This window comes from Lactuca saligna, chromosome 6 (assembly GCF_052625555.1).
Source record: "Lactuca saligna cultivar CGN05327 chromosome 6, ASM5262555v1, whole genome shotgun sequence".
Taxonomy (NCBI): Eukaryota; Viridiplantae; Streptophyta; class Magnoliopsida; order Asterales; family Asteraceae; genus Lactuca; species Lactuca saligna.
Genome location: NC_136422.1, coordinates 50329089 through 50353101, shown reverse-complemented (window position 1 = coordinate 50353101; position 24013 = coordinate 50329089). Strand labels below are relative to the sequence as shown.

Sequence of the window (24013 nt, the reverse complement as noted above, 5' to 3'; positions counted from 1 at the left end):
ACTCAAGGAAGCTTTTAAACCACCAAACTATCTTCAAGAGAGATAGAGAGGATGAGGGTTAAGAAAGTTTCGGCCATACGCTTCTTTTGAGAGAAATAGTACAAGACTTAAAACCACTAGCATACAACTCATGCAAGAAGCACTCCTATATAGTCGATGCAAAGTAAGGGATTTATATTAAAATACCCTAAAGTATTTCTAGCCTTTAGAAGCATGGGGGAGACAAAGCATGGAGGTTGACAAACAACCTCCACATTTGATTAATAATTCTGCCATACCTCTTGAAAAGATGAGGATTTTTTAATTTTTATAAACTTTAAGTTTATAAAATAGAAACTTTGTCTATATGTAAAAAACAAAATAATCCAACTAGTCCAAAAGACTGTGTATGACTTATTAATTCATATCATATGAAATAATAACTAATAAAATTCTCTTATAATTATTATTTTTACAAAAACAAAAATTATTCCATAATTAAAATACAAGAATTGATATTATTTATTAATACTCATATTAATAATAAATATACAAAATGTATCAACTTGATAAATGTGTGACCATATACGATCATATATTATTAGCAATGACACTCAATAATGATTCTTAAACATATAGATTCAACAATCTCCCACTTGCACAAGATGCATTATAGAATGACATAGACAATAGATGACGTCTAGCAACGGGCTGCTGCCTTTAACAATATATGAAGGGTGTCATCTCATCAACAGCCAATTCCAGGAGCTCTAAGTTACAATTGTTACTAAATGTGTGGTATCAATTATTCATTTGTCTCAGACATCATGTTGAACATGAGAAATGGATTGCCATCAATCTCATTTAGTGTTCAATTTTTAGTAAGGCCTTATATGTCTAACTCTCAACGAATAAGAGAGACAAATCTCATCTTGACCACATACACCCATTAATATAGTTCATGTCATACCCAACGACGGCCCTTATGACTGCCTTTTACGGAACAACATTAAACCATGTCAAAGAACAACATTTCCTATACTTCAATTCCCAAATATGTATCTCAGGTCTAAAAATATAAAGATACAACCTTGATCAAAACATCACTCTTGTCTATGATTCATAAAGTGATTTTGATGCGGGTCAAGTACAATACTTAGTCTCCAAATCAAGTCCCTATGAAGTTGGTAGTAGCTCTTGCTATTTTCATCTCCATGAAAATCAATCAATCTACTCATATTAGTCTTACCTCATAGATGCTCCAACAACTATGAACGATTATGGACATTTAGAATAACCTAGTTATTCAAGGATTTAAACATGCTAATATAGAACACAACAATTATTTAATGAATGATTCATATCCAATATCTCAACTCATTACAATATATGTTGCTTTTATTGTTCCAATATCCATATACTAAATTTCAATCAAATACATCTACTTATATCAACAAGGCCTATAGCACTAACTTGGATTTCATGCTTTAGCTAATGAATGATCTTTGTTAAGTAGATTTGACAAACTTGATTTGTATAAACTTTACGAATACAAACATTTTCGGTTTTATATATATAACTCACATATAAAGAAAACTATTGAGAATGTATTAGATGCTTGAATATGACTTATATACTAATACTAACATAATGTGATTACTCATAATCATAATGAACTATACATTAAACATCTTTGTATATAATTCTTCAAACTATAATCTACTTTAACTCTGATGTGTAACTGTAATTAAAATATAGATGTTCTTCCACCAAGGTTGTTGATAACATTATCTCCCTTGTGTTTACTTGGTGCAAATACAAAAGCAATATGAGCTACGCGAATTGGATTGACCGGATTTGTTCGTTTTCTTATATTTTGTAATTCTTGTTTAAATGTTCTATTACACTTTCCTTTTGATCTCTACTTTGCGTTCTCTTAGCTTCTTGCTAAGGTTGACTCTTCTTTTTTACAAAAACCGTTTTTTTTTTTTAAAAAAAAAAAAACAAAAACAATTTATTACAGTTAATCCAATTATTTAACTTCGTTGACTCGTTGTCACTTCTAAAGTTGGGCCCATTCTACTTTACAGATATAACAATTAACAAACTAATCCCCAACCCCCCACAATTTATACCCCCACCTTCCTCACGACTTGACTACATTTCCCGATTCCACCCATTCTCAAACACGATTACGCTCTGATGAATCCTTCAACCAATCAATTAGGGTTTTGATTCTCTAAATCGGTTGCTGATCATCATATGTGTAGAACAAAAATGGCGGTGGACGCAGCTGATCCCAATATAACAAGGAGGAGGAGCTCTAGAAGGGCGCAAACAACCACGCCGGAAACTCCGACTCGATCATCGAGTAAATCTGAAACACGTCTTCATCCATCAACGAGTAATGTTACAAGCAGTAGCTACAGCTATGGAGGTGGCACCAGTTCAAGTTACAGACTCGGCAGCTCAATTGCAACCGCAGAAGCTTCCGTTTCCTCCAGAACATCGCTTTCCAGCCTCCGTAATTCGTTGCCGGAAAACACTCACATCTACGATTTCTCGGAGATTCGTTCCGCTACCAATAACTTTCTAGCAAAACGTTTTTCTTCTTCGTCTTCGTCGCCGTCGTGGCGGTGTTCTCTTCGCGGCAAGGAAGTGGTTGTTTTTCAACGGAAGTTTCGCCGTTCGATACAGGAATCAGAATTGCGAGAGAAATTATCTGTTATTTACAGAAGCCATCACATGAGCATAATTAAGCTGCTTGGAGCGTCGATTTCAGGTGATTATATTTACCTAGCTTACGATTTCATGCCCGGCGGCAACCTAGCGGATTGTTTGCGTAATAAGAGAAATCCTGAGTTTACGGTGTTGTCTACATGGATGTCACGGATGCAAATCGCGACGGATTTATCCTCTGGTTTGGATTATATTCACAATAATGCCGGTTTGAAAATCAATTTAGTTCATAAATATGTAAAGTCCAGTAGCGTAATTGTCACCGAGCCATCGTTCAACGCTAAGATCTGTCACTTTGGCACGGCGGAGTTGTGCGGAGAGACGGTGATCGAGCCAAAAATCGTAAAAGATGACAAAAGAAGCGGCGAGATCCAGGAGGTTGTTTCGCCGGAATCTTCGCCGCCGACGAATTTAACGAGATCTAACAGTCGAGCCTTGCAATTTGAAGGAGTTAAAGGATACATGGCGCCGGAGTTTCGTGGTCTCGCAACACAGAAATCCGACATATACGCATTCGGCGTTGTGATTTTGGAGTTGTTATCAGGTGAAGAACCGGTAAAGTATAAGTTCGATAAGGAGAAAGGGAACCACGTTAAGACTTCGATTGTGGATACCGCGAAATTTGCGGTGGAAGGCGACGGAGGAGATGATTCGGAAGTTGAATGGAGACTCAGACGGTGGGTTGATAGGCGGCTGAAGGATTCGTTTCCGGTGACGGTGGTTGAGAAGTTGACCCGAATAGCGTTGGATTGTGTGGATGAGGATCCGAACAAAAGGCCTAACATGAGTCGCGTGGCGGGTAAAATCTCAAAACTGTATTTGGATTCGAGAAAATGGGCGGATACTATTCAGGTTCCCACCGATTTTACATCTTCATTTGCCCCGAGGTGATTTGGTAAGAGCTTTAACTTCTTTCAAATTCAATTTGATTTTAAGTTTGTTAACTTTAGAAATAATTCGATTATAGTCTTCTAATTTATTAGAATTCATTATAAGAAATGTAATAGAGATATAAAATTAATATATACCATTTCATAACCATGTCAAACAAAACCTACCATTTCATAACCATGTCAAACAAAACCTAACTTTACTATTAAAAAAAAAAAACCACCCTTCATCACATTGCATTGTCAAAAAGGTAGTAATCTTGGACTCTAATAACTAATAAGACATCTAATACTAGTATTTTCTAAGCCTTCAACAAAAAGGAACAAGTTAGGTTTGTACTACAATTCTACTTCTACAATTTGATCTTCGATTGTCGTTTCCTTGGATATGGATGTGTCACTGAAAGCTCCTTAACTCGTCGTAGGATATGATTTGGTATCGTCGGGGAAGCATTACCTTGTACCCATTCACCCTACACAAACCGTTAAAATCGATATAAATCAGATACACAACAATCAGTCTGTCAGACATACACAGACAAAAAGGACATCTCCCAAGTTGATCTACATTGGAGTTAACTTTTCATATGCAGACCAACAAAAAGGACATTTCTTATGTCAATCCACATTGGACGTACACATCAGTCTGAAATCATCCACACTAGACCGACAGACAGACATGAGTGACAACACTAGACCGACAGACAGACATGAGTGACAGTAGGACCAAGTTCCCAAGTCAATCCACATTGAAATTAAAACTTTTATACATATTGGTTCAGAATCATTCACAATCGAGACTGACAGATAGAGACAATGACAACAACTGACAGAGACAGTGACAACAACTGACAGAGACAGTGACAACAACAAAGTTGGCAAGTCAATCCATATTGGAATTAAAACTTTCACACATAACACGATATACACAACAGGCTTTTAGGTGATAGATGTATGAGTCTAATCCACACTAGAATTTCAGCATACCTTTAGTTTAACAGATGGTGATTTGCAGCTTGCTCTCAAAAGATTTCTCCATTTATCCTAAAATATAACCAAAAAAAAAAATCCAAATTAGAACATGAACCATATTTTCACAAAACCAAAAGCTACCTTCAAATCCACCGATGATCGGTGATGAATCGATGAGAAAAACAACCGTTTAATCTCCGTCCATTTCCCAACACCAAGTTGAGAAACTCCGTCACACAGCTTCAAAACCTCATGCACCGACCACGACTTATGCCTCTTTCTTCTCACGATATTACACTTTTCACTCTTTTTCCCACTATTCAAATCATCATTATCTTCATCATAAACAGCTACAAAGCTTCTATACTTCAACGATTCATCATTTCCATATCCATACCAAAACGATTTCAAATAATCATAAGTTGCAGGTTTCCCTCTCTTCACATTCCTACCTCTCGGTTTCGTTTTAAATCTAAAAATCCTAGCCAACGGATTAACTTCTCCGGCGGTGTTGTTGTTGGTGGTGGTGGTACTAGTCTTCGACTCCATCTTCTCCGGCATGCTTGGTTCATCGTTATTAACAAAATCCAAAAGGTAATCGTCGAATTCGAATACGTCTGGAAGACTAATACTATCTACCACATCAGCTAATTAAATTACAATGTTCAATTAGAACTAGAATAGACTAACTCATCGATTCAAATACAACAATACAAACAAGAAAAATGTTAAGATTGAGTTACCATGAGTAGAAGAATCATAAACACATTTGTGTAAAGTGACAGCATCGGAGCTAAGAACTCCGTCAATCACGTCGCTGAAATTAGGCAAACGATCTACTTTCGGTAACTCGGTTTCTAGCGCTGTGAAAATCGATTCGTATTCTTCAATCTGAACATAGTCGTAATACGAGGATTAAATTAATGTGTAAGATTGTTAATAGATATATGGATGAAAGAAGAAGAAGATGAATGCTTACATAGTCGTTTGAGGATTCTGAGTACTCCATTGTTGGTGTTATCAGAGCTTCTGTAGCATAAACACGAAGGAATTGCAGGATGTGAAGAAGAAGATGATGATGGAGAAAAGGGTGTGAGGATTGTGGAGTGTGGGGCATAGACGTAGACGGACATGAGATTGTTTTAAAATTTAAAATAGTATAATTGGCGTCCGGTTGTTTGACGTGTAGGTGACCCCACCACCAGTCCACCACACCCCTAACCATGCAGAGCAGAATTCTGTTTCCGACTTGCTTCCCTCTCTCAGTCTCTCTCCCTTTGCAAATTTCCATAAAACATATACATATTGTCTTGTTCTTTTACTTTGTGAGGATCGAGAAAATGTTTTAAAAATGAAAATGGAAATATCAAATTATGGGATTGTTTGGATATGGGTTAAAAAAACTGGAAAAATGAGTTTTTCACAAAAGAGAAATTGTTTGTATTAATTTACGTGGTAACAAATATTATAAGTGAGATAAATATTTTTTTGTATTGTAGAAACGAATACTATAAAAATAACTAAAAAGAACAAAGATGACTGTAACAAGAAAAACAAAAGATACGACTTTTGAAATAATATGAAAACCTAAAGAAATAATACATCTTTTTTTTTTTTTTTTTTCTTCTTACTCATTGGATTACGATAAGTATCATAAGAAATAATTGGCAATAAATAAAGTGGTAGGAGAATAAAGTAAAAATCAATTTAATTTTCCAAAAAGAATATATATTTGAAAGCTTTTCCAATGATTTTTTCAAATCAAACAAAGTTTTTTCATTCATGGTTAGAGTTTTTTTTCTTTTATTTTCACAAATATATATATATATATATATATATATATATATATATATATATATATATATATATATATTCAGATTCATTTGAAACCATTCTAATTTTATAAGATCAAATCTAAAAATAATTTTAAAATACAAAATAAATGGAAAAATCCAAAAACACTTTTTTTAAATATTATTTTCGGAACTTGAATTAACTAAAAAAAATATAAAAAAATTCCGTTTTTTTAAAATAAGTGAAATATTCTAATTGGAATATTACACTGACATATTCTAAAAAATAATTTTAAAATGCAGAATAAATGGAAAAATCTAAAAATTCTTTTTTTAAATATTATTTTCGAAACTTGAATTAACTAAAAAAATTAAAAATAAATAAAAATAAATTCCATTTTTTTTAAAAAATACGTGAAATACTCTAATAGAATATTATACTAACATATTCTAAAAAATAATTTTAAAATGCAAAATAAATTGAAAAATCTAAAAATTCTTTTTTTAAATATTATTTTCGGAACTTGAATTAACTAAAAAAAATAAAAAAATGTGTCTCATGGTCTCACAAAATTAGACCGTCTCACATTAACATATATATATATATATATATATAATTTGTATTTGTATAGTTTTTTATTTGGTGATGTGGTGATGATGAAATACGGAAGAACTTTATGATAAAGTTTTCATATTGTTGATCTTTTTAGAAGGAATTTGCATTGTTAATTATTATTATTATTGTTATTATTATTATTATTATTATTATTATTTTATGGTATTTCAAATGTGTCAATGAATTTGGATTTAGATAAAAAAATTATTGTTCAATTTTGTCTTTAGATATTTTTATTTTAGATATATAATGTTTAATGTAAAATATATGAATGAATTGTGTTTTAAATCTCTTTTTATTGTTAAAAGTTTTATAAAATAATATATAACACTAATAAAAATATTTAATGTTAAAATTGATGAATAAAAACTTTAAAAATAAAAAATAAACAATAATTATGAGACCGAGAAAATATCATCTAAAGCAGGTTGCATTTTAAGCTTATGTGCAACATATCATTGTAGTTCATAGTAGCGATTTTAGAATTGCATAAGGAAATACAGCTTCATTTGGCCTTGAATATCACATGACACCAATATTTTGAAAAATAATAACAATAACATTAAAAATAAGGAAAACTGTAATAAAGTCCCTACATATTGGTCTCATAATTGATTTAGTCTTTATATATTTTTTTATTCAATTAAGTCCCTAATACCGGTAATCGTATTCAATTTAACCCTTTGACCAGGTCAACAGGTCATCCAACTTTCAAAAATTACATTTTCGGCCCAGATATCAAATTTTATTACAAATTTGGTCCAAAATTTACACTTTTGACCCACATTTTTAATTTTTTACAAATTTGATCAAAAATTTACCCTTTTTTTCCCAAATTTTAGAATTTTTATTATGAATTCATCATAACTTTAGTTTTCTTTACAACTTTTTTTCTCAAAAGTTTGTTTCTAATATGTTTTTTCTTTAAAACTCATATTTATACAAAAAAAAAAAACATATTTTCACATAAAAATCTTTTTTTTTTTCTATATAAAAACTATTTTAAAAAACTTTTTTGTATATGAAAAATCTAATTATAAAAATAGGTTTGGATTATTTGTGTGATTTCTTTTAAAAAATCAATTAAGAAATTAAAAGTAACCCTAAATTATACTATTAAATTATAGTTTGTCAAAAACTAGTTACACTCATTTTAATATTATTTATTTGTTCTTTAATCACATTTATAGGAAAAAATTTAATAATAAAAGATGCTACATATTGAAAACTTCATATTTTTTGTTTATCGTTGAATACATGTTCGTACATATAGTTCATCATCACTTTAGATTTATTTATTTAAACTTCTTTGTAAAATTGGATTCATGTGTCAACTTTGTTTGTTGTAATAACAAAAAATAACTATCTAGAATGGAGCAATTATCATTTGTCGATAAGGAGGTTTTTGGCAGAAAATGGCATTTAACAAATGTAAAAAAGTATTACAAACGTTGATAATTACAACTCCTACTGAAATCAATATGGATTGTCATATATGAGATTAGAACAACTTTACATACCTTTTGTCATATATATATATATATATATATATATATATATATATATATATATGTGTGTGTGTGTGTGTGATCGAAGGTATGATTTAATTTACGAAGATGCAACAGATTGAAAAATACATATAAACTATATTAAAATCTCACAGAAAAAAGAATACACACTAAATAGAACACATATTAAAATATCTATATTAATAGTATAATTTAGGGTTACTTTTAATTTAGGGTAACTAGTGTAACTAGTTTTTGACAAACTATAATTTAATAGTATAATTCAGGGTTACTTTTAATTTCTTAATTGATTTTTTAAGAGAAATCACACAAATAATCCAAACCTATTTTTATAATTAGATATTTCATATACAAAAAAGCTTTTATATAGAAAAAATAAGATTTTTATGTGAAAATATGTTTTTTTTTTTTTTGGTGTATAAATATGAGTTATAAAGAAAAAACATATTAGAAACAAACTTTTGAGAAAAAAAAGTTGTAAAAAAGACTAAAGTCAGGATGAATTCATAATAAAATTCTAAAATTTGGGCAAAAAGTGTAAATATTGGACTAAATTTGTAAAAAAAAAAAATCTGGGCCAAAAATGTAAAATTTGGACCAAATTTGTAATAAATTTTGAAATTTGGGCCGAAAATGTAATTTTTGAAAGTTGGATGACCTGTTGATCAGGTCAAAGGGTTAAATTGAATACGACTACCGGTATTTGGAACTTAATTGAATAAAATATATATATATATATATAATAGCTAAATCGATTATGAGACCAATATATAGGGACTTTATTATAGTTTTCTCTTAAAAGTATATATAATATTTCTTGATATATGTCAACATCAAGCTTCCAATATCTTAATGAGTGGGCCTAGAAACAATATTATACTTGGATTTGAGGTTATATCTGAAAAGTCTACATATGAATATAACCTCCCTTAATACCATTCTTTATAGAAACTTCTTTATTAATTTCTGGCCCATAATTATGCAGACTAGTTGTTGAAGAAAATAGCAAAAGAGAATAGGTGAATGCCTAATAGTCCCAGTTTTTTTAACTTGTAGTGGAGATGACCTAAACACTAAAGTCTAAACTAGTATGAACAAAAAATAACAAATTAGATTTATAAGAACATACAAACAATTAACTTAAAAGAAATCACAAAAATGCAAATCAATCCTCCTTAATAAATAAAAAACTTTTTGCTAAATGTTATTTTCTTCTTCATTTGGACACATGATATTTTCTAAAATTTTTGAATTTTCTATTTTTCACTTGTTATTTTATTGTATTTTCCATTTTTATTAAATTAAAATCATATTTAATATGTAAGGTAATATATATGTAAGATATTTATTAGAAATGATTTACATATATATATATATATATATATATATATATATATATATATATATAAAATGTATTCAATACATTAAAGCCTCATTAATTTTAATAATTCAAAAAATTTCTCATTTTTTTTTATAAATTCAAACTTTTCAAATTGTTAAAATTTCATATTTTATTTTATTTTAAATAAACTCATGTAATAATACATGGATGTCACACCTAGTTTAACAACATACTACAAAAATCACATATTAAAACAATTAACTGCATGAAACTAGGTTAATTCTTTTTCTATAACATCACAGAATTAAAAGTTTGGGGTTTATAAAATTAAAATACAATAATAAATACTTGGTTAGATTTTTTTTAACCTACAGTACATTAAATATTAAATTGGTGAAGTAAAAGAGAAGAGAGTATACAACTATGATATTTTACTCTAAAATTTCAACTTTTCAAAAGTCTAATATGGTCTTTAAGAGATTGAAGTTTCATCCCCACCTCTTAGGGTGTATGGAGTCGGGCTTGGGCTCTGGTGGGTAGGCGGCGGTACAGTTGGTACCGTCAGGTTAACGAATCCGTGCCTTGGTGGGTATTGTGAAGATTCTTATGTGGGTTCTTCAGGCCCACTGCTTCTCTCTGTCTCTCTCTCTCTCTCTCTTATTTTGTACTTCATGCTTACGAACTTGTACCATATGTTGTTTTTGTATGTTTTTAATTGAGTGTGTTAAGTTAGTTGAAAAGGATAATGTTTTCATTTGCTGGTGGTTGAAAAAGATGGAGAGAAAGTAGAGAGAAAAGTTGGTGTCGAGCTGATATACTAAATGAGTTGAGTAGGTTGTGAGGGGTGAACTCCCTCCACCCTTTAGGCTAGAGGGTATTGAGCGGGAAAGGAGCGAAGAAACATTTACCTCACCTCGAAACACCATACCAAGGGTGAGGGAAGATGAGTCCGGGAAAAGAATGAGGGGAGTCTATCTCTCTCTCTCTCTCTCTCTCTCTCCTGATGTGACTGGTTAGTTTTTTTATTAATTTTTTTTTAATATTTATTAAATTATATATCTTCTAAGAAATTATAAAAAAAATATATCAAAATTTATGGGTTTTAATTCCATAAAAAATAAGTATAATATTTGTATATATATATATATATATGTGTGTGTGTGTGTGTGTGTGTATATATATATATATATATATATATATATATATATATATATATATATATATATATATATATATATATATATATGTATAATGTATTCAATACATTAAAGCCTCATTAATTTTAATGATTCAAAAATTTTCTCATTTTTTTTATAAATTCAAACTTTTCAAATTGTTAAAATTTCATATTTAATTTTATTTTAAATAAACTTATGTAATACATGGGTGTCACACCTAGTTTAACAACATACTACAAAAATCACATATTAAAACAATTAACTGCATGAAACTAGGTTAATTCTTTTTCTATAACATCACAAAATTAAAAGTTTGGGATTTATAAAATTAAAATACAATAATAAAATCTTGGTTAGATTTTTTTTAACATACAGTACATTAAATATGAAATTGGTGAAGTAAAAGAGAAGAGAGTATACAACTATGATATTTTACTCTAAAATTTCTACTTTTCAAGAGTCTCTAATGTGGTCTTTAAGAGATTGAAGTTTCATCCCCACCTCTTAGAGTGTATGGAGTCGTGCTTGGGCTCCGGTGGGTAGGCGGCGGTACAGCTGGTACCGTCAGGTTAACGAATCCGTGCCTTGGTGGGTATTGTGAAGATTCTCATGTGGGTTCTTCAGGCCCACTGCTTCTCTCTCTCTCTCTCTCTCTCTCTCTCTCTCTCTCTTATTTTGTACTTCATGCTTACGAACTTGTACCGTATGTTGTTTTTGTATGTTTTTAATTGAGTGTGTTAAGTTAGTTGAAAAGGATAATGTTTTCATTTGCTGGTGGTTGAAAAAGATGGAGAAAAAGTAGAGAGAAAAGTTGGTGTCGAGCTGTTATACCAAATGAGTTGAGTGGGTTGTAAGGGGTGAACTCCCTCCACCCTTTACCTCACCTCGAAACACCATACCGAGGGTGAGGGAAGATGAGTCCAGGAAAAGAATGAGGTGAGTCTATCCCTCACTCTCTCTCCTGATGTGATTGGTTAGTTTTTTTTTATTAATTTTTTTAATATTTATTAAATTATATATCTTCTAAGAAATTATAAAAAGATATATCAAAATTTATGGGTTTTAATTCCATAAAAAAAGTATAAGGTGATGACCACTTCTTGCCTTTTGATGAGGAAAAGCTAATATGACACTCAAAATATGAAATTTTTTCCCCATATATACCCTGTGGTCGTACGCATTTAGAGTGTTCATGTTTATTCAATGCTGTTTAATTAGGTTTTAGTTAATTCAATTCAATTTAATTGGATGTTATTAATCATAATATGTTCATTTAAATCGGTTATGGGTTATTCGATTTCATGTTCCTGTTTGGTTAATAGGTTAGACCAAATACATTTATAATTCTAGAAATTTAGAATTTTCCTTGGATAAAAGTAGTCTTGGTAAACGTGTCGTGTTGTGTCAAAATAGTAAACGAGTTGAGAGAATTTGATCCTAATCCGACCTATTTAATTAGCGTTTCGTGTCGTATCAATCCGTTTATTTTTTTTGTCGAGTTCGTGTCAGATTTTGGGTTAGGGGTATACCTTAAAATGTGTTGTGGCATGTGAGGTTTAAATATTAAACATGTTGAAAGATTATAATTTGGATATGTTAGAAAGGAAATGTAATAGTTGGAAGGCGAAATTGCTAAATTTATATTAAGTTTAGATAACAAAATGGAATGAAAATGAGTTGGAAGGAGAAGAGAGGGATCATGGGGAGGAGGGGAATGGTTGAGGAGTTTGTGTAAAACACTCCTATAGTATTTCAAATTTGTAAGTTTGGTTCTAGTATTTTTATTTGGTAAGTTTTTGACTTGTTGCCCACTGCGACCATTCCTCGACATACGTTGGTCACATCCAGGATAAATATAGTTGATTATGCTATATTTATTCTCGATTTGATTACATACCCCGAGGCCTAGTCGTAGTGTCGCAACTTGCCTTAATACTTTTTATAAAACTTTGCTATGATACTATACCTTTGCATGCGTGTACTTATACTTTATATATATATATATATATATATATATATATATATATATATATATATATATATATATGTATATATATATATGTATATATATATATATCATTTTTAATTTATTAAAAATAAAAAAAAAAGAACGTTTTGTCAGAGGGTTTTTGGTCCCTTTGCATTTATAGTTTGTATATCTTATGTGGTTCGATATACTTAATTCACTATAAACAATGCTCTGATACCAATCTGTCACACCCCCAAACCAGAATAGCGGAAACATTCGAGGGTGGATGACTTCACGTAGTATCATAACAATTGAATATTGTAAAGAAAGTAAACACAATCATCATATATATAACAAAAATTACATTGTTTGTGTGTAATACATGTTTCAAAAGAATATTACAAATATGATGATTTAAAATGTTTTGATAATAGACGCCTTTGCGTTCATTCTCCAAAAGCTGATGGTTACCTGTATTACTGATTCCCTAAAAAATATAAGTAGTTTTGAAAAAGTGTCAACAATTAAGTTGGTGAGTTCATAAGTGTTTTTGTACTAAAATTTGTATGTATTTTAGTAAAAATAAATGAATATGTTTTCCAAAAAATCCAATATTTCCTTTCCATAGCTTGAAAAAGTTCCAAAGGCTAGAGTGTAATAGTATCTTTCGTGCTCAAATGATGAAAGTGAATTGATACTCAAAATATGTATTTACTGAATGCATTCAAGAGTCTCATAAATCAAACTTATTTAATACTTCCGTGTGAGTTTTATAACCATGTTATTGACCCAGACTGCCTGTAACAACGTTCTTCAAGCGTTGCAGTGTTATGATGTTTGTCACCCCAGACTTGACGGTCTAACTGTGGCTAACAGTTTAGGTGCGGGATTGTCAATTTCGTATAGATCTATACACAAATATCATGCTCTCCCTCCAAGATATTATGGTTTATAATATAGGTCTTGAAATGCGTACTTGAGAGTACGTTGAAGTTGAATATCTCATAACACTTGGTATCAATATATTTATAAAAGAAAAGTCTATATTTCATGTAGATGGAAGTATTTCATTTTTACAATGTTTATGTAAAGATGTAATGAATAACTTGTAAACTATACCCATTATAGTTTTTCCGAAAATGTGTACCATTGATAAAAACTCGATGTAATACTAACTTTGTATATAGTTTATACGTAGATATCGAAGTTGTTTAATTTTTATAAAATGTAGGTGGTGTATTTGAATTTGTATAAAACGATGAGTTTTTCTCGTATTACACTTGTATTCCCCCCCCCCCCCCCCCTAAAATATGAAAAGACGTGAAAAGAAAGTGGGGGTATGAACTCACTTGTTTGGTTTGAAGATAATGAGACGAGAATCTAGTAGAACTTCGACTGCGGAAAGCTGCATCTTCAGGTTTCTCGGGGATCTCGGTAGCGTGAAACTTCCGTCGGGGCTCGAGTATGGAATCGAGGGTGTCGGGATAGCTTCTGGAGCTCGAGAGAGTGTGAAAGTGAGAGAGGAGTTTGAGAATGTGTGCCAAAAACCCAGAGCTCATGGACTCTATTTATAGTGCTGGAGCACCCCCGGACGTTAGGCGTACTCCTTGGGTATCCTGGGTGTGCTCAGGAGTCGTCAGTGCTTACGACTCAAGCCTAGCTAGCCTGCTAGCTGATGGAACGAGACTCTGCGCCTAAGTACGTTGGGCGTAACCCAATTTACGCTGGGCGTAAATTGGATTTCCAACTTCTAAATTTCGTAACTTTTGCGTACGTTCTTTATATCCACGCGTATGTGAGACTGTACTCTACAACTTTCATTTAGACTCTGTCGGCTAGTTTTGACTTTATTTTTAATAGTATATTTTTAGTAGGTCGAAACTGCTAAAGTCCGTTAAAAATCCATAACTTCTCTATCCGATGTACGTTTTCGTCCGTCTTTTTATCGTTTCGATGCTCTTGCCGAGATCTTCAACTTTCATTTAAATTGCGTCGGCTAAAAATGGCTCAATCTCTACTTCAAGTTTTTAGTTATCTACTACTATCGTAAAACTTCTAAAAATCATAATTTCCTCATATGAAGTCAGATTTGATAGTTCTTTTTATGCATAATTACAGCTTAAAGATATCTACGACTTTTATTTAGAGGCCTAAGGCTAAAAAGTATTTTATTGAAGTTTCACTTTTTTTACGCTTATCAGTGTTTTACCGGGTGTGTCGTGGATTTTCGATTGATCATAACTTCTTCATACGAAGTCAGATTTGGACGTTCTTTATATTTTTGGAAACCTTGGCATGATATCTAACACTTTATGCATCCCAATTTAGATTCTAGAACACTTCATTTTTGACATTGATTCTAAATATTTTGGTATATTTGACTTTTTGAATGTTACATTGGTTTGAAAAATATCAGGTTGCCACATATTCTTTTTGGACACAACATATATCGTTTCAAAGCTCTAACAGATGAGAACATAACCCACTGAGGATTAGAAACATATACAATATATATTTATATTTAAATGTGTTCAAAGTTTTAATAAAAATATATATTTTTATGTAATTTCCAACAACCCTCTACATGAATGGAGATCGATCTCTGCACATAAAGTTTCAGTACAAAATTTCCAACAGATGAATCTTGCATAGGATAGGTAGGTGTTGCCCTTTGAACCCTCCATTGAGAACTATACTTAGGTGTTGTTTGTTTTTCTAAAGTCAAAATGTCTGCAGTCTGCGGACTACATCTGCAAGCCTATGCAGCAGAAGAGGTGGACCAAACGTCTGCAGTCTGCAATATGAAGACTATTTGTTTTTTAACGTTTGCATGCTTCTAAAATAAGCTGAATTTTAAATAAAATGATTTTACAAACTTAAAATGATATTTCAGCACCAAAATTTTAATAATAATAGTCTTACAACACTGAAAATAAATTTCATGCAACTAAATTAGTCATACAATATAAAAATTTGGTTTTACAATAACAATTTCATTTAAAACAATTCAATCTATATTGTGCATCAACTGCTTAACAATTTCATCCCGTAATTGAGTCATATATTCACGGCCTGCTGCAGTACAATGTGTTGGAGTCTCGTCTTCATCATCATCAACGACCATATTGTTATTTCAAAATGAGACAGTGGGTTTATTGTATCGTGCGAAATACTCATCACTCAATACTTCTCTCCTTATAAAATTATGAAGCGTGAAATATGCCATGGTAATGTTTCTTTGTGTAACAAATGGGAATGGTGTCATCCTCTTCAATATAGGGAAGTGTGCTTTCAAAACACCAAAAGCACGCTCAATGACATTCCGTAGTTTTGCATGTCCATGGTTAATTTTTTTTTTATTGATCAATGGACGTCTTTGATGAAAATCTTCAAGCCAATACCTCACATTACGATAAAGGGCCATAAATCCTCGAGTGTGTGCATACGCGACATCACAAAGATAATATTTGTTTGTAAAAAATGTAAAACACTGATCACTTTTCAAACTAAAATAAAAATATTTAAAGAAAATAAAAACTTACTTGGTGGCTGAAACGGGAATGATGCTTGTGGATTGACTACCGCTTCTGATAATATTTTAAAGTCATGCGCTATCTCTTCCCACCCGGCCACAACAAATGTAAAACTCATACTGAAGTCACAAATTGACAATACATTTTGGTAGCAATCTCCCTTTCCCCTACTTCCATATAAGTATTGTTTCTTAGCAGGGACAACAACATGTATCAAAGTGTCATCAAGTGCACCAACCGCCCCCTTTGAAAACTTATCGTAGCCTCCTATTATGTCCTGTAATGTTTGGATTCAGATTAAAAGAAGTTGGTACTATAACATCTTGTGCGAAAAGCATCATTTTTTTCCAACACTTCATAAAAAAATTTATGAATTGTTTGCTTCGAGTGTTGAAATCTCCGCTTGATAATCATGTAACGTTGATTATGGCCGATCATCATAAAAAATATAGCCATCTTTTCCTCAAATGATACATGTTTGTTGTCCTTTAATGAGTAATTTGCTCTAAAATGAGCACATATCCGTACAAAAGAGTCATCGGACATGTGTAGTACTTCAACACATTGTAAACGATTACGATACGGTAACTCTAATGTGCATTCATGTCCCGTCATTTCCAAATCATTATCCCGCAATCGTTTCACACCTCCTCTTCCAAAAATAATGGATATATAGGTACATAAGAATTAGGAGAAGAATCTTTTGATCGTGATCCATTATGAACCTAAAATCAACAAAGTAGAACTTTAAAAAACATTACATTAATCATATTTCAAATTTTAAAAAAACATTACATAAACCATATTTCAACTAACAAACTAACACTACATTAATCATGTTTCAAGTAGCAAAAATACATTACATAAACCATATTTCAAGTAGCAAAATAACACTACATTAATCATATTTCAAGTAGCAAAAAAACATTACATAAACCATATTTCAAGTAGCAAAATAACACTACAGTAACCATATTCCAAGTAGCAAAATAACAAAAAATAGTTCCAACAAAGGTAAAAAGACCTAACAAAATAGTTCCAACAAAAGCAAAAAGACGTAACAAATAGTTTCAACACAAGAAAAATCATCTGACAATCTTTCCGTCCTTCAAAACTCCTAAACTTGTACCCGTCATCTCAAAACATCCTGGTAATATCTCGGGAACATCAGACAAATGCATCCACGTCTCTTTCAAGTTTATGGTCCCTCCAAAAATATGATATGCAACAAAGCTTAAAGGATCTGTAGGGCCTAACTGAAGCACCTCTAACTTCTCTAGACATTGAGGAATTGCATACCCTTTAGTCAAACTTTATAGAGCCTTTTCATTTCAAATGCTAAATTGTTATCAGTAATAGAAGTTCCATCAGGTGAAGAAGCAAACGGTGAGGCACTTGGAGCTATATGAGTTAAGGGTTTGCCCTTTTGTTGGGGTTACCGGATGGTGAAGCAATATATGGTGAAGCAGTAGAAGGTGGTGGCTCACTAGCATGATGGGAAATGCCATCACCATCATCATTTATTGCAAGAAAATGGGTGGCGGTAATCTGAAGTGGTGGAACACGACAAGAGGATGCTCCAGCTACTGATGATGATTGGGTTGAGTAACTCCTAAAATTACTAGTGGCACTATTTCCATCAAAAAGACGTGCACAAAGATTTGGGAAATTCAGTGTGATTGTTCTTAATGAAGCAGCCTTCGGATGCCCCTAAACCCAGATGTAACAAAAAATAATATAAGAATTTTTGGCAACTTCAAACGTAAATGTTATATATATATACCTTCTTTAAATCATCCCACTCCTCGGCTGTTAAGTTAAAAGTGTTTGTTTGAGAATTGTATATGCTAGTTTTGTTTTTTAAATATACCTATCCTGTGTATTTGCCTTTCAGTTGTCATATGCATTTTTCATTTGTTTTTTTACTCAAATCAATGCCAAATTTTTTCTTAAGAACTCTTTCAAGCCTTATCCATGAGTATTTCTGCAAACTCAATCATTTGCTACCAACACTCTCTACTTCTTCAATACAAGTATCCAATAAGCATTTTAAATGCTCATTGGTCCATTGTTGTTTTTCTCCCATTTCTTATAACCAATATATCACAGACAAATAAGATTTCATAAGGTAATGTAGCATTCACAAATGTGGTTTCATAAGGTATTACATATCATACACATGCAAAAAAAAAAAAAATCAACAACTAACATCATTATTTCATATTTCCAAAACCAAATAACGATTTTCAGCACATTCAATTTTAAGCACATTCAACAACAATTTGAGACAAAAAAGAGTATTTTCAACAAGAATCACAACATTCACATCATTATTTCGTAATGCTAAAACCAGGTAACAATTTTTAGCACATTCAACAATAAAGAGTAATTTCAGCAACAATCAAAACATTGACAACATTATTTCATATTTTCAGTACAAATTTCCATATTTTAATCAAGAAAAAAGCTTGATTTCATTGACATTATATATTTTCAGCAACATTCAACAAGAAAGTTAAGCAAGAAAGGAAATTTTCGTTGAATTTGTAACATCTAACATCAAATTTAAGAACAAAAAAATCATTTTCAGCAAAAGGAATCAATAAATTTGACTAGATTATAGAATTTTGTACCAATACTAAACACTAATTTCATGTGAGATTTGAAAAAAAAAAACATAAGCATACCTGCGACAGCTAGGAGGTCCGACGCCGACAGCAAGAAGTGGCGCAACGCTGAACACCGGCGGTGGAAGGCGGCGTTATGGTCGGCGTTCTGGTTAGCGGAGATCGTTGGTGGAGTGAGGCAGGGAGATCGGTGGTGGAGTGAGGGTTGAGGCGTCGATGGTGAAGATGGGTAGATTTAGTTCAAGTCTTCAAAGGAATAGCAAAGTAGCGGCGTTTTTTTTTTTTTTTTTTTTTTTTTTTTTTTTTTTTTTTTAAGTTAAAAGCCCGCAGATGTGAGAAGTGGGTATTCAATGTATGTATGGTGAAGACCTCGTGCAAACGTTTTTACATCTTATCCCTTCGAAAAAGTAAACACTCTGCGAGGATAAAAGTATGTGCGTTGTCAGCGGGGCGCAGACAAAAGTGGTACTGAAGAGCTTTTAAAAAAAACAAACGCCTCCTTAGTCTTCTAGCTGTCAAAAGACACAATGTTCTTAAATTGGGCTGCCATGTAGACAACAATATAGTTCAAACAAGACTCTTATTGGTCCCGAAATACGAACACTCATGTATGAATCTGAATATAAACGCAGAATAACAACACAAGTATTCGACTAGTAAAAACCAATTTTATTTTTCGGGTTTTTCCTTTAAGCACAATGATTCAAAAATAACAAATACTTTGAATCCTCTCCAATAACTCACAAAGAACTCTCAGATCTCTCTACAAACACTCTTTATCACACAAAACACAATACAAATCATCAACTCTCAACTTATAAGAGTGTCAAATATAAAGACTAGTTTAACCTAACAAATCACCAACTCTCAACTTTTAGGGATTGAATCTTCTAATATAAATGCATATCTGGTATCACATAAGATCTTTAGAATACTTCTTTACCAAGTAATTATGATCTACTCGAGTTTCGGGCATCATCACCAGTACGTTATTTGTTGATCAGCGCATCAACATTAGGGAATCACCCGCTAATTAAGTTTAGCTTCAACTTTTGCAGATAATATATTACCAAAGTATCCCCAAAAAGTAATGCGATTAATAGGGAGCCGCCACCTGTCCCACAAAAACAAAAACAAAATCACACACTTCAGCTAGTTATGACGCATCAAACATAGCCTTAATCATTAAGGCAGTATTTGTTTTTTGTCTGCAGATCTGCATAGCCTCTTCTGTCTGCGCTGCGCAGACCACGTGTAGACATTAACCTTCGTAGACTGTTTGTTTCTTTGAAGACTGCAGACCTAAAAATGTCTGCGCGCCCTCTTCTTGGCGCAGATGTGGACCAGAGTCTTCTAACATCTGCAGTCATCTTGTAGCCTAAAAAACATATATATCTTTATTTTTTTAAAGTTTTTTTTTTCTTTTTTTAATTTATATTTTTTCCAACTTTATTAATGATAAACAATTTGAAAAAAAATACAAAACTTAAAAAAAAAAAAAAACGTTCGACGATACAAACATGATATTTTTGACAAATTTGTAAATAAATATTTATTACAATAATAGTCGTTGAAGTTGTTTATTTAAATATGAAAAAATCATAACATAATCTTATATTTTTCTGCCACATTTTGTAAAATATTATTTAATACAATATCGTCAATTTCTCTCGAAAATATTTATGGTACGTTTTTAATGGATTTAATTGAAAAAAAAATTGAAGTTTATTTCTGTCCATTTATGTATCAAATTCTTTGATCACTAATTATAATGTTTAGTTATAACTTTGCAACCAAAGTTGTTGGTTTTTATCAAATATATACATTAATTCATACTATTTTTATTTTTATTTTTATTTTTATACAATAATACATAAAAGTTGATTTAGATTCGTTAATTATTTATAAAAGGTCATAAAATATTAAAAATTCACTTTTAAATAAAAAAAACCAGTTTATTTATATTTCAATTTGTTTTAGTAGCTCGCAGATATTAAAAAACAAACAATCTTCTTTTTTCAGACTGCATACGTTTGGTCTACCTCTTCTACTGCAGAGGTCTACAGATGTAGTCCGCAGACTGCAGATATTTTGTATAAGAAAAAACAAACAACACCTAAGACTTTAAATACTATTAGTTATTTATTTATTTTTTAAAAATGACAAAAAAATTATTGTGTAATATTTCAATTGGAACGGTGGTTATGGTGTATCGGTGACTAACTAGATACTAATATAAGTTATAAAAGAGTTAGATAAAATGATAAGAATATTAAAAATAAGGACCTAATATGAACAAAATTAAAATATTATTACCCATTTTTAAACGGTTATAACAATTATGTTGATGTAATATGTAAAAAAAAAAACATTACAGACATAATGCGGACAAAATTAAAATCTTATTAATTTTTTTAAACGATTATAACTACCATATTTATAAATAAATAAATAAATAAATAAAACACTTAAGATTATTACTATAAAAATAAAAGACTTAAGATTATTACTATAACAAATAAATCTATTCTTAATAAAAGAGTATTTTAAACGGACACGTGTCCTCTTTTAAGTAATGTCTTTGCCACGTGTAATTTTTCTACACCCTCGCTTTTGTGTTTTCCCGCTCAAACATATCTTTAGAATCGGCTTCTTATTTTGTATTTCCTATCAATCCCATAAAATTAGCAATCGAGATGAACTTAATCACTAAAATCACGGCAAATTACTAGAGATAAGCGTATATGAATCAACTCCTTCACTTGATTGTTGATTCAAAGTTTGAAAACCCTAAAAATATACCCACTATTTTCATGAAATCTTCCTATGATTTTCGCATGTTTCGTATCTATGGAAGCTTCTCTGTCTCACACACCGTATCTTCTTGCTTCACTCCGAAAACTAGAAAACCCTGGACACTGGTTTTTGCTTCATCATCTCGCAATTGGTATGTAGTTTTTGTGCCTTTTTATGTTGGCATCTTTATTCTCGAAACATTGGGTTAAGCATTTTTACTTGCTGATAAAGTGAGACCATTTTGTTTATTGTAGTGTTTTTATGATCGAAATTGCAAAGAGCATAACAGGTTTTAAGCTTCTACCATTTTTATTAATTTATTATGTTTTGATTTTGTGTATTTTAGCCCTAATAGTTCTGATTTGTTCTTTATACTGCATTTTTTATATTCTTTAGCTATGGAAGTCTTCCGATAGACATGGAATTATACTGTTCATTGAAGCCAATGGAATATTCAAGAAATCAGATAATCTTTTGTTCCATAAATTGCTAAATCAGATAAAGTACTCATGTTTATATTCAAGAAAAATGTAGCATTGAAACTGCAACATGAAGTTCAAGATGATTAATTTTGACTTAAGGAGTATTTTGTACTTATACTTCAAATTTTGATGAAGGATAGTGGTGTCTATGGAGATTGCAGAGTATAAAATTAATGAAGGGGATGTCGAATTTGTTATTAGTAGTAGCTTATACAGGAGCAGAATGGGGCATCGCAGGTGAGCTATATTGTATCTTAATAAATTAAGATTTTTTTTGCCAAATGTCATCTTTTCCTTTATTTGGACCATTTTCCCCCTATGTGATGATGGTTATCTCTCAAATATAATGTTTTCTATACATTTGTAGGTTTAAATTTGACAAGAGATATAGAAATTCGAGTGAGAAATGTACCTTTTGTGTTGTTTTCATTGAAAAATGTCAAAAAAAAACTTGCAATTATGTGTTTTGTTCAATATTTAGTATTAAAATGATGTTAGAACATTTAAAATGTCATATTTGCCTATATATATATTTTTAGTATCTTTTAATATTTATAATCAGTTTATCTGTTTTGAAATCATTAAAATTATATTTGAAAATTTTAATTGACCATATTGCCCTTAGCCTCTCAACTACAGGAATTAAATGGTTATGCCCAAATGCTAAGTTAATAATTTATTTACTTATAGGTTTGTGAAGAACCTTGGCTGCCATCATATATGAAGTGATGTTGAGTTTTATTATCACTAACAGTATGATATATTTCCTCAAAGAGCAACACAAATATCAATACATTTAAATTACATTAGAAATTTTTTCTGTTTTGATTATATGTTCTTAGTTCAAACATAATTGTGAATTGAATGATGTTTTTTTAGAGATAAAAAGAATGATAACAATGGGATTTGAAGGATCAGTCAACAAAATCGATGTTGGTGGAGTGATTATAGATGGCAAAATCTTATCAAACCCAAGACACACCTACATTACCAGGTGAAGGATTCATCGCTCGTGAAATTGTCTAACACCATCTACAAGATATCCTTCCCCTAATAAAAGAAGCTTTAGTTCACAAATAATGTTTAATAAACAAAGAAAAACCAGCTGATTGGAACAAGAAAATGTCGAGAAGGCTATAAAAAAAAATTGAGGTTAAGAAGAGTTCATTGCAGCAGGTAAGGGCATAAGAGTAATTTAGTTCCTGCACTTTAGAAGGTAAGGGCAAAATGGTTCATTTACTTATTCTTTTAATTTTAATGATTCCAAAACAGAAAAACTAATTATAAAATATTATAAAAAATACCAAAAAAAGATATTTGGGCAAATATGAAATTTAAATGATTAAAAAGGGTAAATATGATTTTAATGTTTTAAGTTGGGTAAATATTATATTTTGACGACTAATGGAAAGCAATGTAGGAAAAACAGGGGAATTAGGAACAATTTAATATCTTTTCTTAATGTACTGTAATCATGAGAGTTGGGAACAACTTAAAATCATTTCAAAAATCATTTCAATCCAAAATGACCATTCTAACCCTACACCCAAAATCCAAAAAATAAAATA

General features: G+C 31.1%; 2 protein-coding genes across 3 annotated transcripts; one reads left to right on the top strand and one right to left on the bottom strand.

Annotated features, from left to right (window-relative positions):
- The first annotated feature begins 2112 nt into the window (after nucleotides 1–2112).
- Nucleotides 2113–22419, top strand: LOC145000079 (lysM domain receptor-like kinase 3). Of its 2 annotated transcripts, XR_013661107.1 has the most exons (4): nucleotides 2113–3613; nucleotides 22025–22114; nucleotides 22218–22252; nucleotides 22360–22419. XR_013661107.1 is itself a non-coding variant. In XM_078959227.1 (2 exons), the coding sequence occupies exon 1, from the start codon at nucleotides 2242–2244 to the stop codon at nucleotides 3607–3609; it is 1368 nt and encodes a 455-aa protein (XP_078815353.1). In that variant the 5' UTR covers nucleotides 2113–2241; the 3' UTR covers nucleotides 3610–3613; nucleotides 5524–5606. The 2 variants fall into 2 exon arrangements, 1 of the variants encoding a protein (XP_078815353.1); XM_078959227.1 differs by lacking the exons at nucleotides 22025–22114; nucleotides 22218–22252; nucleotides 22360–22419 and adding an exon at nucleotides 5524–5606.
- Nucleotides 3723–5720, bottom strand: LOC145000080 (uncharacterized). Its single transcript, XM_078959228.1, has 5 exons — nucleotides 5560–5720; nucleotides 5324–5471; nucleotides 4722–5227; nucleotides 4596–4652; nucleotides 3723–4081 (listed from the first exon to the last, which is right to left on the bottom strand). The coding sequence occupies exons 1-5, from the start codon at nucleotides 5695–5697 to the stop codon at nucleotides 3962–3964; spliced, it is 969 nt and encodes a 322-aa protein (XP_078815354.1). The 5' UTR covers nucleotides 5698–5720; the 3' UTR covers nucleotides 3723–3961.
- Nucleotides 22420–24013: the final 1594 nt, after the last annotated feature.

Excerpts from the sequence above, each read along its gene's own strand:
- LOC145000079 (XM_078959227.1), top strand. The coding sequence starts at position 2,242 with ATGTGTAGAACAAAAATGGCGGTGGACGCAGCTGATCCCAATATAACA.
- LOC145000080 (XM_078959228.1), bottom strand. The coding sequence starts at position 5,697 with ATGCCCCACACTCCACAATCCTCACACCCTTTTCTCCATCATCATCTT. Across the intron at positions 5,228-5,323 it reads TTATGATTCTTCTACTCATG|CTGATGTGGTAGATAGTATT; the intron begins GTAACTCAATCT and ends TAATTTAATTAG. Across the intron at positions 4,653-4,721 it reads GATCATCGGTGGATTTGAAG|GATAAATGGAGAAATCTTTT; the intron begins GTAGCTTTTGGT and ends GTTATATTTTAG.